The sequence below is a fragment of the Lontra canadensis genome, unplaced genomic scaffold, assembly GCF_010015895.1.
Source record: "Lontra canadensis isolate GAN:19392208 unplaced genomic scaffold, GSC_riverotter_1.0 scaffold22, whole genome shotgun sequence".
Lineage (NCBI taxonomy): Eukaryota > Metazoa > Chordata > Mammalia > Carnivora > Mustelidae > Lontra > Lontra canadensis.
In genome coordinates this window covers 12,950,604-12,969,219 of record NW_022631016.1, presented here as the reverse complement: position 1 = coordinate 12,969,219, position 18,616 = coordinate 12,950,604, and the positions used below count along the sequence as shown (strand labels likewise).

Here is an 18,616-nt window from a genome sequence, read left to right as displayed (position 1 = left end):
CCGAGGGGGCAGGGAGTTGTGAACTTGAACTGGATTCACCGAGAATGTGGGAAGCTGGGGATAACTGAAATGAGGGAGGGACTCTTAACTGGTCCTTATCTTGTGGCTGGAGTGTGTGGAGGTTCATTCCTTAACGAGGGCAGGAGTGACAGAGAAAGCTGGAACCAGGGAGGGGGTGAGGGGCAGGGAACAAAGACCCTTACTGGGAAATGCATGTTCTCTCTGAAACTAAAGAGAAAAGAGATGAACCCTGGAGTATTATACTGAAGCCATTGGTAATTTTCTCCCTCAGATGAGCCTCAATCACAGAAGACTCAGACTCTGGTTAAGAACTCAGTAAAGTGGGGTGCCTGGGTGGCTCAGTCATTAAGCGTCTGCCTTTGGCTCAGGTCATGATCCCAGGGTCCTGAGATCTAACCCCACATCGGGCTCCCTGCTCAGCTGGAAGCCTGCTTCTCCCTCTCCCACTCCCCCTGCTTGTGTTCCTTCTCTCGTGTGTCTCTCTATCAAATGAATAAATAAAATCTTTTTAAAAAAGGTTAAAAAAAAAAAAAGAACTCAGTAAAGCTTCAAACTGTTTTTAAGCCTCCTTTTCTCGTTACATTGCATGTTGATCACTGCCAAGGATGGTGGGAAGACCGCCACACACTGCGTAAAAGATCTGTCTCCCCAGCATCATCTGATACTCACAGGAGATCCTTTCTCTGGTTATGTGTTCCCTGGATGAGGCTCTCCAGGAAAACCTAGAGTTTCATGATGGAGCAACTCTGTGTGTGTGTGTGTGTGTGTGTGTGTGCACACGCGCACACGTCACCTGTATTAAAACATCTCCCCACCACCAAGTGAGAATCTTAGTTTCCGCTGAGTGTTTGGATTCTGCCTGCGAAGCTCTTCCGTTCCTGGAAAGGATGGGTCCTCACTGCCATGTTGGTATTGGTCAGTCATAGCTCAACCCTCCGGACTCTGGAAAGCAGTGAGAAGGAACATGGAGTGTTCTTCCTTGTCCTAAATTATATGTAGACTTTCAAAAGGAGGACATTGAATTTATCCATTCTTTGAAGAATCCATTCTTTGTCTTAAAACAAAGAGAGTGACTGGAAACCAGGAGTCTTGGCCTCGGGTCTTGGCTCTGCCCTGAACTAGTTCAGAAAACTTGGGTTTCACTTTCCTCATCCACAAAATAAGCCTGAAAAGTTCACTTCAAATGCCCTATTTCATTCTGAATTATTCAACTATATTAGATATTATTCAGTTATATGTTATGTGCCCTTTTTCCCTGAATAGAAATGTGGTGACATGGTATACATTAATGGCAGATGGTACACAATGGAAGACTGTAGAAATGTATATTCCAGTGGGGCTCAGAATTATTTGCTCAACGGTTTAAAACTATTATGAAACTCCCAGAGAGTGACTTTTCTAGATCCATGTTTCATGTATTTTTTTTAAGATGTATTTATTTCTTTGAGAGAGAGCATGTGTGCACACACGTATGACAGATGATGGGGTGGGGGCAGAGAGAGAGAGAGAGAGGGAGCCTCAAGCTGACTCATCTGAGCACAGGGTTTGTCACGGGGCTTGAACTCATGACTCTGAGATCACGACCTGAGCTGAAACCCAAGAGTCCGATGCTTAACTGACTTTTTCACCCAGGGCCCCAGATCCGTGTTTCATTTAAAGTTAGAGTGGGATCTCTCGTTTTGAATTTTGATTTTTTTTTTTTTTAGCTGTATATAGTTCCTTTAAATTTTATTCAGCACAATCTAAACATTTTTCCCAAACATTTACTATGCTTTTAAACATATACTATTCTTTCCAAAATCCCCATCTGGTTAGATAGTATTTTCACGTTTTATACGATAGAGTCCTCATTTATGTTTGTGATTGTAACAGTAATTCAAATATCAGTTAGACTTACCTAGGGTTATTGTGTTAATATAAGTAACCACGGAATTTTTTGCCCTAAGGTACTATCATATGACAGCCTTTTCCAAAGGGGAGGAATTTAATATAAATAAGAGTGTCCTTGTAGGCTATGGAAATATTTCCTGATGAATGTTCTTTTGTTTCTTCTTCCCAGCAAGAGGTGGTATCTGTAGGCAGGAGAGGGACAATGCTACAGGTTTTCAGTTTGTACTGGTTGGAAATAACAACAGGAAACACACTGAGTATAATGTGAGACACAAAGGGGGAGCTGGATAAATTTTTATTGAATAAATGAATAAGGATGGATGGGTGCTGAGGTTTCTTCTTTATCCACTTTGAATCCCACTATGAAATAGGTAAGATCCTTAAATGTAAAACAAAATTTTTAGTTAATTCATTGTGATATGTATTAAGCACCTTAAATCGTGAAGACTTCACCATGACATTATCTTTATAGAGATAACTTAGGTAATTTTAGATAATTTAGTATTAGACTAGGCTCCTTTCTGATTTTAGGGTCATTACTCACTAGAATAGTAAATATGTATACAAATGTGTCACATCTGAGATTTAGGGATCCTAAAGGTGGTATTAGAACAAGGTTTCAGGGGCACCTGGATGGCTCAGTGGGTTAAAGCCTCTGCCTTTGGCTCAGGTCATGATCCCAGGGTCCTGGGATCGAGCCCCGCATCTGGCTCTCTGCTCAGCGGGGAGCCTGCTTCCTCCTGTCTCTCTGCCTGCCTCTCTGCCTACTTGTGATCTCTGTCTGTCAAATAAATAAATAAAATCTTTAAAAAAAAAAGTTTCAGCATCTATAAAGTATGGCTTACTCAGAAACTATGTTTCGTAGCTTTAGCTAGCAGAAATATTGTTTGCTTCACAAGTAAACTGAGGCAAAAACTTAAGTAACGTGTGTATAGAATGTGAACTGAGATATACTCATGTGAGAATATTATTAAATAAAAAGCATGATTATACATTTAAGTATAAAGAAATTTTTATTTTTTAATTTTTTAAAAAAGATCTTATTTATTCGAGAGAGACAGCAAGAGAGAGAATGAGCAGGGGGAGGGGCAGACAAAAAGGGAGAAACAGGCTCACCGCTGAGCAGGGAGCCTCATGCGGGTCTCAATCCCAGGGCCCCAGGATCATGACCTGAGCCAAAGGCAGATGTTGAGCCACTCAGGTGCCCCTCAGCAAATTTTTAAATAAAGGCCGTGTGTGTGTATATGTGTTGTGTGTATCTTTAAGAACAGTAATAAGTCAATTTGCATGTATCCATCATCTAAGTTAAGAAATATAACATGACCAATACTTGAGAAGCCTCACTGTGACATGCCTCGTGTTCTCATTCCCTACATACCCCCACGCCATCCCTGCCTTAGGGTAACCCTTTTCCTGAATCCTGGGTGGTTGTTGTTGTTGTTTTAAATCATTTCCTTGCTTAAATAATCGTTGGCTTAGCATGACTCTGAGCTTTATAAAAAGGAAATCATAGTATATTTAGTCTGTGACTTTTTTCTCCCTCAATATTATGATTCTGAGATTCACATACAAACACGGAATTCATTCATTTCCACCTTTATTTCATCCTTCATTGCCTGAACACAACTAACTTTATCTGTTCATTATCCTGATGAAAATATTCTTAAGTTTGTTTCAAAATATGAAACGTTCATTTATTCCACTTAGATTGTGAAAAGAATGATCGACAACTCCATAATAAGTTTTTCATTGACTTTTGCCAGAACTGTGTTTGCCAGACTGTTCAACCAAATCTTAAATACTACTCAATAAGCACAAAAAGCAGAAATTAAAATCTGTATTACTGTCAACTGTGTGGTCCCAGTAAATGGAACAGTGGCCTGGCCTGTCCTAGCCAGTTTGCAATAAGTGGTTCTCAGTAAGGAGGCCACAGGGCACCTGGGTGGCTCAGTGGGTTAAGTGTCTGCCTTTGGCTCAGGTCATGGTCCTGGGGTCCTGGGATTAAGCCCCATGTGGGGCTCCCTGCTCAGTGGGGAGCCTGTTTATCCCTCTCCTCTGCCCCCTCACTTGAGTTCTCTCTCCCTCTCTCTCTCTCAAGTAAATAAAATCTTTAAAAAGGAGGCCACAGTTTAATAATGTTATTATTTCCTTTGTCACTTGCAGTTTTTGCCCTCCTGTACAAAATCTTTTCCCATTAAGTGGACCTATTGGCAAGATTTTGTCACAGAGAGTGGCTTCCTATCCATGAGCTTAGTGTTTCCTTTAATAGGTCTGGAATCGTTCATAAAGTATGCAAAGCTAATGCTAAATTTGGTCACCAATGAAAACAGGCTGGCTCAGTGACTCAAGAGAGGGGTAGAGTTAATGGATACATAAACCATTCTCCGACAGCTAAACAACCCCAAAGTTCATTTCTTAAGGATGGGAGATCTTTTGGCAAGTGTCTACCTCACGGAACAGGATCAGCCTGGAGAACTGGTAGCTCAGAGACTCTCTGGCAGAGCCTTACTTGACTCTGACAGAATAAAGACAAAGGAAAATGAAAATTTTTTTTCTTTTTTAATGCTATTGCATTCATTTAAATACAACTTAAAATTATATTTAAAAAAAGGAAATTGAATTATCTAATCTACAAATTATCTTAGTGTTCAAGGTATATTAAAAAGAAATAGCGGCACCTGGGCAGCGGAGTCGGTTAAGCAACCGACTTGGTTTCAGCTCAGGTTGTGATCTCGGGGTCATGGGATCGAGCCCCGTGTCAAGTCCCACGACGGGCTCCATGCTCAGCGTGGAGTCTGCTTGGGATTCTCTCTCTCCCTTTCCCTTTGCCCTTCCCCACTGCCCCCACACGGTCTCTCAGATAAATGAAAATTTGTAGATTAGGTAATTCAATTTCCTTTTTAAATATAATTTTAAGTTATATTTAAATCCTTAAAAATAAATAGAATCTATATACACACAGTCTCTGGGGAGTTGAGCATCTAAGGGCCAAAGAAGCTTTGATTTGTCTTAGCACAACTGGATTTGAATCCAGAGATCATCTTACTCTGATTCCCTTGCAACTGTAGATTGGATGATAGTTCACTGATCTTTGTCTTCCACTGGAAACATTCATTTATTGCCGTGTCCTTAGTTCTATGGCAGTGCCTTCCACATGGTAGGAAACAACAATTATCTATTAAATGAATGAATTTAAGGGCCCTTGGCAGATCTTGTTTGAACTGGTACATTTTTGTGGTGAATTGGTACTGCAAGAGTGGGATTTGAATTCAGTATCGCTGTGATTTTAGGGGAATGCCCTGTGTTTGCATGTCTTCTTCCTGGAGAGAGGCTTACTGGTTTTAGCTTATGGAGGTTCCTGGGGGCAAACGAGGGCAGGGACACAGCGCACACGCAAGACGCAGGCATCACACTCAACACGTTCTATGACGATGGTTGGGAGAAGGTACAGTAGAAAAATACAAGGTATTTTGAGACCCCATTGAGTTTAACAGTTTCCTCTTGAGTTGACGGGCTATTATTGAGAGGACATTGTCATTGACGATGATGATGATCATGACGATTAGAAGGTCAGTGCCAAGGTTTCTCAAAAAGCACTGTGGTCTCCCTATCCTTAAGGTTTCAAACATTTCTAACAATTCCCTCCTGGCCCGGTGTGATTAGGTCCTGTCCCACCTTCTGAGCTTCATGTAGCATCGCTCGTCTGCCTGATATTGTCTCTGCTGGAGCCACATGTGGGGCTCTGGAGAATAGTGCTGGCACCTCCTTCTGGCTCCAGGCCCTCTGCATATGTTGTACACTGCTCTACTTGGGACTCTTCCAAGCCCTTGGGATAGACTCCGCTCATCCAGATTTTGGCATAAAAGTAACTTCTTTAGAGATGTCTGAAAACCCGCTCCCTATACGTCACGCTCAACTCTTCCCTTCATTATAATTTGCAGCGAGCTCTTTAGCTTCTCTCTCTTCTCTTGGCCCGCGAACTTCATTAGGAAGGTGTCTGGCTTATTCACCTCTGAACCCTCCCCCCTCCCTCTTTTTTTTTCTTTTTATTAGCATATAATGTATTATTTGCTTCAGGGGTACCGGTCTGTGGCTCGTCAGTCTTACACACTTCACAGCACTCACCATAGCGCATACCCTCCCCAATGTCCCTCACCCAGCCACCCCATCCCTCCCTTCCCACTCCCCAGCAACCCTCAGTTTGTTTCCTGGGTCACCTCTGGATCCACAGGGCTTTTCCAGAGAGTGTGGCCAAGAGCAGGTGCTCAGTAAACACTTGCTGAAGAGATGAACGTTGAATGAACCATCAAAAGTACAGCTAAAATTTTTTGTTTTCTTTTTCTCTCTTTAGCTGGGAAGTTATCAATTCCAAACCAGATGAAAGACCCAGGTTCAGCCACTGTATTGCAGAATCATGGATGAATTTCAGCATATTTCTTCAAGAAATGTCTCTTTTTAAACAGCAGAGCCCTGGCAAGGCAAGTTTTCCAGCATAGGAGAATTACTGTATGTGTTTTATAATGTGCAGTAAATTGGAAATGCATGAATTAAAACCCGTTTTATCAGCCTCTAAGGGTTCTCCAACCCTGGATATAACATACAAGGAGCACATGCCATAAAAGCTGATATTAGCGAGGTTCAGAAATGTGTCAGGGCGCCTGGGTGGCTCAATGAGTTAAGCCTCTGCCTCCGGCTCAGATCATGGTCTCAGGGTCCTGGTATTGAGCCCCGCATCAGGCTCTCTGCTCAGCAGGGAGCCTGCTTGTGATCTCTGCCTATCAAATAAATAAAAAAAAAAAAAAACTTAAAAAAAAAGAAATGCGAGTGTCTGGTTAGCACTAGAAAATCCTCAAACTTACATTTCAAGATCAGATTGGTTTTCTATTTGATACATACTTCTCTAACTCATTAACAAAAACGGTGACTGGTCTTGATATCAGCCAGACCAAGGAGAAAAAATTACCTTATGAAGAATCTCAGTTTAAAAACAGACGCATAAATGCAGAGAACAAACTGGTGGTGGCCAGAGAGAAGAGGGGCAGGGCAATGGGCAGAACAGGTGAAAGGTATTCAGAGGTACAATCTTCCAGTTATAAAAGTCACCACCATGTTGTGTACCAGAAATTAATACTGTGTTACATGTCAACTCTACTTCAGTTTAAACAAATAAGTCATAGGGATGTAAAGTGCAGCATAGGGAATGTGGTTAGTAATGCCATATTAAGTACGTAGGTGACAGATAGTACTAGACTTGTCGTTATCCATGATGTATGTAAATGTTGAATCACTGTGTTGGACACTGAAAACTCAGAACATTGTATGTCAATTACAACTCAATAAAAAAAAAAAAGAAAGAATTTCAGTTTCTATTATTTAGGCTGGTTCTGAAGTCAAAGGGAGATGAACATCCATCCCTTCCAGGGTGTTTTCGGAGATAAGAGAGTCAGTCTAAAAAGTAGAGATTCTTACATGATTTATCTAGCAAAGAAAACCTTTGGCAAAGACACTCATTGTCTTTATAAAAATGGAATGAGCTTTTTTCCAGTTAAGAGGAAAACCCCTGAGGAGAAGGGCCGCGAGTGGTTTGGAAGGGATTGCACGGTGCACCCCGTGGAGTACTTGGATGGGTAGAGGCGGCCTCGGCTGTGATTGCGGGAACATGGGGGTAAAGGCAGAGCCGCCACCAGACCCTTCCCCTTCCAGTGTTGCGCTCAAGTTCCTTGAACCTCCACCTGTACTTGGAAGAGACTAGGAAGGGCGACACTGAAAATCGCTCTGGTTGTACCACGTACAGGCAGTCTCTTACCTCCAGTAGAACTGAATAACAGAACTGTGCTCGGACACATTTTGAGCATATTAAAGTGGCGACCTTTTATATGTGTGGATTTTTTTTTTAATCCCCAAAGGTAGTTCTTAGCGTGGCTATCCATATGGTGGGGAAGGAGAGTTGCATTTTTGACGCCTATTTTAGTGAAATGATTAAGTACATTTTTAGAAGATTCTGAACTTTAAACTTCTTTGTTACAAATTTAGTGGATAAACGAAATCTTTGTGAAACTGAGTTCTGGACATGGTAATGCTTTCCCACACTTAATCTTTCAGCACTTGTGGTCTTTCCTTTAACATTTTGCTATTCAAACTGCATATTCTTCAAGAGCCTCTGCTATTTCAGGAACAGCTCTTAATTTTGTTCCATAAGTTCATCTGTTCTCCTTTTGACTAGTTAACTTATTAACCCTGTGCCAAAGAATGGAATATCAAGGTTAATCTGACAGTGTTAATCAGTTACTGATCAGAGTTATGGGTTCTTATCCTCATATGTCTTTTTGAAATTCCCTTAATGAATTTTGTTTGCTTGCCAATACCATAATTTAAAGATAAGTCAAAAGAAGAAAGATAGTTTATCTTAAAGACTACGGTGTGGAAAACAAGTGAAGGTTTTATGGGAGTGTTTTGTCATGATGTTTAAATTTCTTAAAACAACCAAGATTTTTGGGGGCATAACTGACAGAAGGAAAATAAACACATTTCACTGTAGAAATTTCATTTCATTCCCAATTGGTTCCTAAGTGACCTAGAAGTGGGGTCAATTTGAGGGGTCACTATGGTTAGAAAGGAGGATGATAATGGCCAATGGATTCATCCTAGCAGCTTATCAGCTGTGCAAATTGCCATTCTGTTTATTTAAAGCCTCTAATTTCTGCTTTGCTGTGTTTATGAATTTTGATGGGTTTATAGAAGTAGTTTGAACTTGCAGGTTTATGAACAAGGCTACATTCTTTTCAGTGACTGATCCTGAGTAAAATAAGTTTCTGGGGCCATATTAGTCTTCAGTTCTCTTGCATCTGGCAGGAATATAGCTACAGGCATGATTTATGGGAGATGTTCTCTGTGCTAGAAATTAGCTTCTGGAACCTCAAAATGATTATTATGAAGTGTTAAAGTGGACTAAGGCTGGATGAACATAGCAGTCATTAGGCAGACCCAAGTACAAAAGAACAGTGTTTGAAAAACATTGGCCATGATGTGACAGACCACATACAGACAGATAATTGTCTCTGTATCCCGTGCCCGAAAATTTCTTGGAGTTATGTATAACTGTCACATGTTGTTTCTATTATTTCTAGTTTTGCCTCCTGGTCTGCAGTGTGTGCACATTTTTTACAGTCTTGGGAAGTTATATTCCTGGAGTTATACTCAGCTATCTACTGCGTGAGTATGGTAGAACATTTGGCAAATTTATGTGATGCATATGGTATCATAATGATCAACAAGCCCTTCCATAGTTTGGAAGAGGAGGGATGAGTCCTTCACTATAAAGCACACTGATTATCCTTTAATTTCCTGCTGTACAAAGTTTCTTCTTTTCCTAGAGACATGTTTATATTTTGAAGTTGGAGAAATGGCTGCCAAAAGGCAGGGTTGGTTAGAAGTGATATGATTTGATTTTAAATTATGTCATTAAAACTATAAGTAAGCTATATTTCCTGCTCCCCACAAACACACTAATCATTTTGCCCTTGTGTATGTTCTGTGGCTCAAAAAATAATTAAAACCACAATGTGATAGCATTACATCCCCACCAGAATGGCTAAAATTAAAAATACCCTAGCAAGTATCAGCAAGGATACAGAGCAACCAGAAATTCTCACATACTGTTGGTGGGTAGGTAGAATGGTAAAAACACTTTGGATAACTGTTGGGCAGTTTCTTAAAAACTATATATGACCCAGCTATTTCACAGCTAGATATTTACCCAAGGGAAATGAAAGTATGTATCTACACAAAGACTTGTATGCAAATCTCTACAGCAGTTTATTTGTAGCAACCAAAAACAGAACACAGTCCATCTGTCCGTCCATAGACGTACCGGTCAACACACTGTGGTATATCCATGCAGTGACTACTCAGCACGAAAAAATTGATGTATGCAACAGTCTGGATAAATCTCCAAATAAGTAGATTGAGTGGGAAAAGCCAGGTAAAAAAAAGAACATATACTGTATGATTCCATATATATGTCATTCAAATTCATCTTTAGCTAATAGCAAAGCACACAAATGGTTTCTTAGGGATGAGGTGGGTGGGGCAGGGAAAGACAAGAGAGAAGGATTAATAGAAAGATGGGGAAGATCTAGGGGGTGATGGATATGTTCCCTATCTTCATCGTGGTAATAGTCTCGTAGTTGTACGCGTATGTCAGAACCTAACAAATTGTATACTTTAAATATGTGCAATTTATTGTATGTTAACTATAACCCCAAAATCTGTGTTTAAAAAAAAAAAAAAGAAAGTATACATTGCCACCTTCTCCTGAAAAATATGGTCTGGTGCTGCCACCTTGAGATGGGATGGGCACTCTCCACTGAACTGACCCTTATATTTCCCCATTTCTCTTAGACCAGCTTTTACAGTGTACATATACTTCCTTGGCTTCTAATCGTATTTGAGCTTGCAACTCCTATTTAAAAGGTAAATGGGTACATCTAACCACAACAAAAAAGTAAATACTAGGGAATACAATATACTCACTAGGTCAGTCTTTGTTTCTTTTCTGTATTCCAAATGTGTTACACTCAGAGCCGATGATCAAAGTGCAAACCCATTCTCCCAGACGGAACTCGGGAACTCGCGGAGAGTATCAGCCCTTGATCTGCCTTGTTTAGGAAGCAAAGGAGAAGAGAGCCGGGGGACGCTCTGAGGATATAGGCCAGGCATTATTCAGATGGCACTCACCCCATTTATTCTTCACAAAACCCCAAGAGATAATATTGTCATCCCAGTATTACTGATGAGAGGATAATACGTAATAACTTTCCTATAGCGAAATGGTTTATTCAACAAATTAGTAGAAAGGCAGCTTTTAACCCAGGATTGTTGTCAAGAAAGCACGTAATCTTTTTCAGCGTTGAGGGTGAAAGAACGAAAGGGAGAAAGTTGATTTACTAGCAGGTCTCTAAAAACAGTGATTATAAGCTTGGCACCCGCATGTATGCGCACGCGTGTGTGTGCGTGTGTGTTTGTAGGGGAAGATGTTTTCATTACAGGAGGAAGAATAGAAATTATGAACGTATTTCACAGAGGCATTCTCTAAGAAAAACACTTATATTTGTCTTACTGACTGAACTATTTTTGTGCGATACTCAGAGGTAGCCTTTTGAAAGGACCGTCATCTTAGCGACACGCTCTTCCTTCTTATGTTTCAGTGCTGTGTGCATTTTTGTGTCCCCTGTTTAAGTGTAATGATATTGGACAAAAAATATACAGCAAAATCAAGTCAGGTCTGCTGAAGCTAGATTTTGGAATTGGAGAATATATTAATCAGAAGAAACGTAAGAGATCTGGTAAGTAAAGTTTGAATTTTAGATTCCACGTGTGGAATGAGACGTCAGCTGGCTGTTTATTACAAAATCACTTTGAATATGTCTCAAAGTGCTTTTAGCCTTTTCTTATATATTATTACAGAAGCTAATGCCCTCAAAGAATGTAGCCTTTGCCTATTAGGCATCTGTGCTTTTCTCAAACATATAAGAAATTGACTTTTTAATCCAAATTGTCAGGGGAAGGGGAAAAGGAATTAATAATTCTATATTTGCTATTTATGATTTCCTTTGTTTCAGTTATTTTATTTTGGGGTGGACAATTGCAAATTAAAAAACCATGCTATGGCTAAGAGTGTGGGAGCCGCATAAGAGGGGATTGAGAGAACCAAGGGGAGGAAAAGAAAGCAGGAAAAACCAAAGTGATCACTTTTCACTATTTAACTTGGCCTATGACCTTATGGGTTTTCAAACTATAGTGAGCATCAGAGTCTCCTGGAGGGATTATTAATGCACAGAGTCCTGGGCCCCACTGCAGAGTTTCTGACTCAGCTGATGTAGGGTAAGGCCTGAGAATCTGCATTTCTAAAAAGTTCCCATCACTGGCGCTGCTGCTGCTGGGTCATCCCTATGGGAATCACTGATCTGGACCATTTCCCTTGAAAATCAAACCCTTGCAGATATGTGAAGCTTGTTGTGTGCACACTTTGAATTAAATGGAAGCACTAGAGACTGAGGATTGTGGGGTCAGGATAGCACTGTGGAATGGATAAAATACACTATGTCTAAGCTGGCCAGGACACTGAAGGCCTCTAAATTTTCTCTCAACAGAAGCAGATAAAGAAAAAAGTCACAAAGATGACAGTGAATTAGACATTTCAGCTCTTTGTCCTAAGGTATTTTTTTGTTTGGTTTTTCCATTTGTTCCCATGTGGTTTGACTGTAAATTTACTTACATGCCCAGCGGCTGAATGATTTGCCTAATGGGTTCCTCTTATTTCTCTTAAGATGACTGAACAATTTCAAAAGGAGAATTACTCATCTGGTTTTTATTATCCTGATATTTTGGGGGTTCGAATGGAGTGTTCAAAAAGATTTCTGTCAGAAGTTTCAAATGTGTCACTGCTCTCTATGTTAACACAGATCAGCCTTACGGTTGCGGCCAAAGAGTTGTCTGTGTCTGACACGGACGTATCCGAGGTCTCCTGGACTGACAATGGGACCTTCAACCTGTCAGAAGGATACACTCCACAGACAGACACTTCCGACGGTATGCTCACACTTCTACGTACTCTTCTTTTGGTATATGTATTCTGAGTACATGGAAAAGATACGTGCCATGACTCGGATGAACCTTGACAACGCTATGCTGAGTGAAAGAAACCAAACACACAAGTCCACACATTGTATCAGGCCATTTATATGAAACGCCCAGAAGAGGCAAATCCATTTGGACTGAAAGTAAATTAGTGGCTGCTAGGGGCTGGGGGAAAAGGAATGGTGGTGAGTGGTCATTAGTATGAGTTTTTTGTAATGATGAAATTAGGTATTGGTGGTGGTTGTAAAGCTTTGTGAGTATCCTAAAAACCACTGAATCGTACACTTTAAAAGGGCAAATTTTATGGTATATGAATCCTATCTCAAAAGCTATTACTTTTTTAAAAGTATGAGAAAAAGATCTAAGCCAGTCAAGATACTAATCTGCCTTTGTTTTTTTTTTTTTTTTAAGATTTTATTTATTTATTTGACACACAGAGAGAGATCACAAGTAGGCAGAGAGGCAGGCAGAGAGAGAGGGGTAAGCAGGCTCCCCACCAAGCAGAGAGCCCGATGCAGGGCTTGATCCCAGGACCCTGAGATCATGACCTGAGCTGAAGGCAGAGGTTTAACCCACTGAGCCACCCAGGTGCCCCTGCCTTTGTTTTAATAACAAATACTTGACAGTGAAAACAGTTTCTGAAATGTCTGCTGGCAAATATCTGTTACTTCTGGCAACAATGGAAGGAGCAGTAGAGAGATGCTCATTCCACACGCCCACGGCTTGTCCTTATGAAAAACGACTGAAGTGCGGAGGACCAGCTCCCCAAGTCTAAAGCTGACTCCACTCATGTTTTTCTTCAAAGTTAGTTTAAAAAAAAAAACTTCCTTTTTTTTCATAATTAGGATAAATATAATTTAAAATAGATTGTCTTGCGCAGTAACTTAACGTTTGCTAGTCTCATTGGATTATTTCAAGTCATTTTAGCCATATACTGAAAATATGAGATTATAGTGGAAGATTATGAATTGTTTTTATGTTTTTATAAGCAAGAACACACTTTCTTTTCCTAGAGGAAGGAGAGAGGCTATGCAATATTTGAAAAAAGACAGGCTTGGGGGCGCCTGGGTGGCTCAGTGGGTTAAGCCTCTGCCTTTAGCTCAGGTCATGATCTCAGGGTCCTGGGATCGAGCCCCACATCAGGCTCTCTGCTCAGCAGGGAGCCTGCTTCCCCCTCTTTCTCTGCCTGCCTCTCTGCCTACTTGTGATCTCTCCTTCTATCTCTCTGTCAAATAAATAAATAAATAAATAAATCTTTAAAAAAGAAAAGAAAAGTTAAGAAAAAAGACAGGCTTGGATATTGGGACACTCAAGTGTGGTCTTGCTTTCATCATTAGATAACTGTGTGACCTTGAACAGGTGACACGATTTCTGTGGACCTCAATTTCCTCACCTTTAAAGCATATTAGAACATTCACGGGGCAAAGTGGTGGCTCTGTTGGTGGAGCATGTGACTCTTGATCATGGAGTTGTGAGTTCAAGCCCCACATTGGGCTTGGAGCCTAACTTCAAAAAAACACTCAAGCTGTACAAGCCCAACATCAAGATAAGGATAGCAAACCCTTTGTTCTTAAGCATCACACAATAAAAGAGGAGGCAATAATCCAACCCACGTAGAAGGCTTTAATTAGATTGAAGACTTCAAGTCACTGTTGTAAAGAGTTAACTGTTACACTGAAAAATTTTCTATGGAAAGTGAGAAGCAATAAAATCACTGTCTGCCTACTAACCTGACATTGTTTTCAAATGTCCCAAATCTAAAAGTGTTCCTGTACTGGGGTGCCTGGGTGGCTTAGTGGGTTAAGCCTCTGCCTTTAGCTCAGGTCATGATTCCAGGGTCCTGGGATTGAGTCCTGCATCGGGCTCTCTGCTCAGTGGGGAGCCTGCTTCCCCCCACCCCCCACCGCCTGCCTCTCTGCCTACTTGTGATTTCTGTCAAATAAATAAATAAAATCTTAAACAATAAATAAATAAATAAAAGTGTTCCTGTATGTATTCTGGACACAAATTTGGTAAACAGGACATGGCCATTTTCAGCAGTATTTATGGAAAGCCAAATGTTTCCATAAGCTCTTAAGCTGAATATGGGGGAGAAGGAGCAATATTTTATTTTAGTGCACAGCTTTAAACAAACATAGGTTACCGATGCTGACATACAGATCTCCATGGATAAATAATGCTGAGGCAGGATAATACTCACCATTTGTTTTACCACAGTCCATGAAAACCTCCAACTGAAATATTTTTTTTAACTCTGTGATCATGCATACCCACATTGGCTCAAAGTTAATACCCTCCCTGGGGAGGAGGAAACTTTTGTTTATATTGAACATTTAAACTTCAGTACACTTCTACAATGGAATATTAGTCACCCATAAAAAGAATGAAATCTTATCATTTGCAATGATGTGGAGGGAACTAGAGAGTATTAGGCTAAGCAAAACAAGTCAGAGAAAGAGAAATACCATATGATTTCATTCCTATGTGGAATTTAAGAAACAAGACACGCAAAGGGAAAAGAGGGGCAAACCAAGAAACAGACTCTTTAAAATAGCGGACAGACCCATGGTTACTGGAGGGGAGGTGGTTGGGGTCAGAATAGGTGATAGGGATTAAGGAGAGACCTTTTGGGGAGCCTGGGTAGCTCAGTAGGTTAAAACCTCTGCCTTTGGCTTGGGTCATGATCTCAGGGTCCTGGGATTGAGCCCCACATTGGTCTCTCTGCTCTGCGGGGAGCCTGCTTCCTCCTCTCTCTCTGCCTGCCTCTCTGCCTACTTGTGATCTGTCTCTCTGTCAAAGAAATAAATAAAATCTTAAAAAAAAAAAAAAGAGCACTTGTGATGAGCACCGGTGTTGTATGAAACTGTTTTCACTATATTATATACCTGAAATTAATACACTGTATGTTAATTCGCTAGGATTTAAATAAAAACTTTAAAAAAGTTTCGTCAAGCCTCAAGCTAACGTTAGGTTGAATATTAAGTCATTACAGAAAGTCTTTGGTGCTTAAGAGGAAAACTAAAGTAGCGGGTACATGCGGTATTTGTGTATTTGTAGAGTGGTAGTGTCCCAGATTTGAAAGGGATCTGGCATGGGGTTAAATTGATTTAAGCTGAACCAGGAGGCTAGATGAATGTCAAGTTTGCTTGGAGGGTTTGGTTTAAAATCAGATTATCGTTGGGGCGTGCGGGTGACTCAGTCGGTAAAGCGATCCCCGCACTAGGATCCCTGCTCAGTGGGGAGCCTGCTTCTCCCTCTCCCTCTGGTGCTCCCCGTGCTTGTGCTGTGTCAAATAAATAAATAAAATCTTTTAAAAAAATAAAATAAAATCAGGTTATCATTTAGATAGTTCTTTTGTTTCAAATTCATCGTGGTGCTCAAGCATGCACTTGTGTTACACATTCCACAGATCTTGACCGACCGAGCGAAGAAGTTTTCTCTCGAGACCTTTCCGATTTTCCATCTGTAGAAAACGGCATGGGAACAAATGATGAAGATGAGTTCAGCCTTGGCTTGCCCACTGAGCAAAGGAGAAAAAAGGAGCAGGTGGACAGCAGTCTCAGAGCGAGCAGAGAGAGGCAGTCAGCAGCTGGTCTCACCCTTCCTTTGAGCAGTGACCAAACCTTTCACTTGATGCGCAACCTGGCTGGGGACGCCATTACGGCCGCAGTGACAGCAGCCATCAAAGAGCAGTTAGAGGGCGCGCAGCAAGCACTTTCTCAGGCTGCCCCCAGCCTGGGCGACGACACAGACACTGAAGAAGGTGATGACTTTGAACTACTTGACCAGTCAGAGCTTGATCAAATTGAGAGTGAATTGGGACTTTCACAAGACCAAGAAGCAGAATCACAGCAAAATAAGAAGTCTTCCGGCTTCCTTTCAAATCTACTTGGAGGCCATTAGTCTGGGAATCAACCTGTTCAACACAGCACAGATAAAACTACCAAAAAATTTCACACAAGCAAAAAAAGAAAAAAAAAGAAAAGGAAAAAAAATTTTTGAACTGTGCGCTTTACTGATTACTTCAGAATTTTTTCTTATTTTCCCTTCTGCAGTGAATTAATTGGATATCTATCAGCTGATACTGATATTTCCTATAGTTATTTTTATGTAATAAGCATGGAAATGAACTTTATATGCATAAATATACATACTGTGTTGTCAGAGATGAATATTAGAGGTTTTTAATGCAAAAACACCAAATTATTGCAATCCTCCTATAAGTATTCTTATTTTTTCTTTACAATTAATTTTTCAAGCATGCAAAAACAGTTCATTGTAACTCACTGAAATATTAACAATTAGTTGTGAATATAAGCAGTATCAACTCCTTTGTTACTGATACTTGGAAACAGTTAAAAAAATGTTGGTGATTCTGATGTAAAAAAACACAAATTATCAAAATATCTTTAGTTGAAGGACTTGGGAAATATTATCAAAATTAACTTCCTAGGAAAAATTTTAAAAATATATTTAACTACTTTGGATAAGCTGATACATTTCCATGTTATTTCTGCAGTTATAGACTTAGGCTTACCTGTAGTAAATGGCACGCTCCATGGACTGCCAGCTCTGGTCTTGGTAATGGGTGGTATCAACCCATAGAAGGCAAGTAATTCTATATCAAATAGACAGTGGTTTTGATGTAAACAGAGACTGGGCTGTGTTTTGTTATTCAATTGTCATATATTTGTAATAGAGATGTTGCAAAGTGTGGATCTCTTCTGCTTGCTCAGACCTAAGTTAGACCCTTGTCTTTCATATTATGTCATAAAAAAGTCTCTTCAAGTTGTGAAACTAGTTCCTGGTATGTTCTAGGAGTGATGTTGTCATCAGCAGTAGAGAAACAGTAACTTTTCATAGTCTGTATAGAGTCTCCTACAGGAGAGAAATTTGCTTGGCTTTAAGGTGTATTTATTTGCTATTGAAGTCGAAATATGTAATCTGTTTCTACTGGGAATTTAGAATGTATTTTTCCTTTATTTTAAACTTTTTAGATCACTTTCAAATAACCAAATTTGACTTGGGCTTTTAACAAAGGATTTAGAAGAAATCAAGCTAATTGTGTTTTTGTGATAGAAACTTAATAGTGTTGAGGGACCATGTCAGCCAACTACCAACAATCCCTTCAATCTTCAGGTATAGCTGGCATTTCTACAGATGCGTGCAGACATCTGAGACCCTCAGAAAGGAAGGATAATCCAAGAATATAGGAAATCTGTGGTCCCTTCCCTTCATTTTATTCCTTTTCTTGTGTTTCTAAAGACTATAGGTAATCTGATGTTTTAATGTAGCATCTCTTATTTATTTTTTCTTTCTGAGGTATTAAAATATCTAGACTGAATTTTGCCAAATGTTAAAGGGAGAAAAGTTATTGAGGACTTTGAACACTTGCTTTTTGTGATTGACTATGCTTCTATGTCATTAGTGCCTCATGACTGTGTTTGATGTCCTTTATTGATACAAAGTGAGCCTGTGCCTTCATTATCTTGCCCATTTTGGTACAAAAACCTGGTGTTAGATCTATGAACTGTGTGGGTTAGGGAGAAATATACCCGAATCCTATTCAATACAAGTTTCTGGACATAAAGAAAAATACAGTCACATATTTATAAAATAGTTGTCGCCAGGATTCTTTTTTATTTTTATGTGTTTATGTTTCTGCATTTAAAAAATGTTCTTGGCCATAAAGTCAAAAAGTTTACAGGTCATTTCAATTTTTTCATTGAGGGGAAAACAAGAAGTTGATCCAAGTAACTAAAAAATGTGTTAAAATTCACTGGACAAGCTTACAAAAAGATAAAAGGGCTGGTGATATGAACAATAAAACTAGTATCACGTAATATAAACTATAAATTAAAAGTGGTTTGGGGATGGCAAGGTTGTTAGGGTAGAATATGTGTTACTGCACTGTGGAGAAGACATACCAGCTCTCTATGGATAGTAGCATTATAACCATACATGTACTTAAATATTTATTCAAGAACGTACGTCATTACAAATTACAGTATGCAATAACAGTACTCAAGTCAGACAAACAGGGATGCTGAGGATGGTGTGTGTGTGT

The 18,616-nt window shown here is 39.9% G+C and overlaps 1 protein-coding gene across 2 annotated transcripts in view; it reads left to right on the top strand.

Annotated features, from left to right (window-relative positions):
- RETREG1 (reticulophagy regulator 1) overlaps positions 1–18,166 on the top strand; it is a 127,795-nt gene extending 109,629 nt beyond the window's left edge. For both annotated transcript variants that reach the window (XM_032861895.1, XM_032861896.1), the window contains 6 exons: positions 6,263–6,389; positions 9,039–9,123; positions 11,118–11,255; positions 12,063–12,127; positions 12,375–12,501; positions 15,959–18,166. In XM_032861895.1, the coding sequence (XP_032717786.1) occupies positions 6,263–6,389; positions 9,039–9,123; positions 11,118–11,255; positions 12,063–12,127; positions 12,375–12,501; positions 15,959–16,452 (1,036 nt within the window). In that variant the 3' untranslated portion in view covers positions 16,453–18,166. The remainder of the gene's footprint in view (positions 1–6,262; positions 6,390–9,038; positions 9,124–11,117; positions 11,256–12,062; positions 12,128–12,374; positions 12,502–15,958) is intronic.
- The last annotated feature ends 450 nt before the right edge of the window (positions 18,167–18,616 follow it).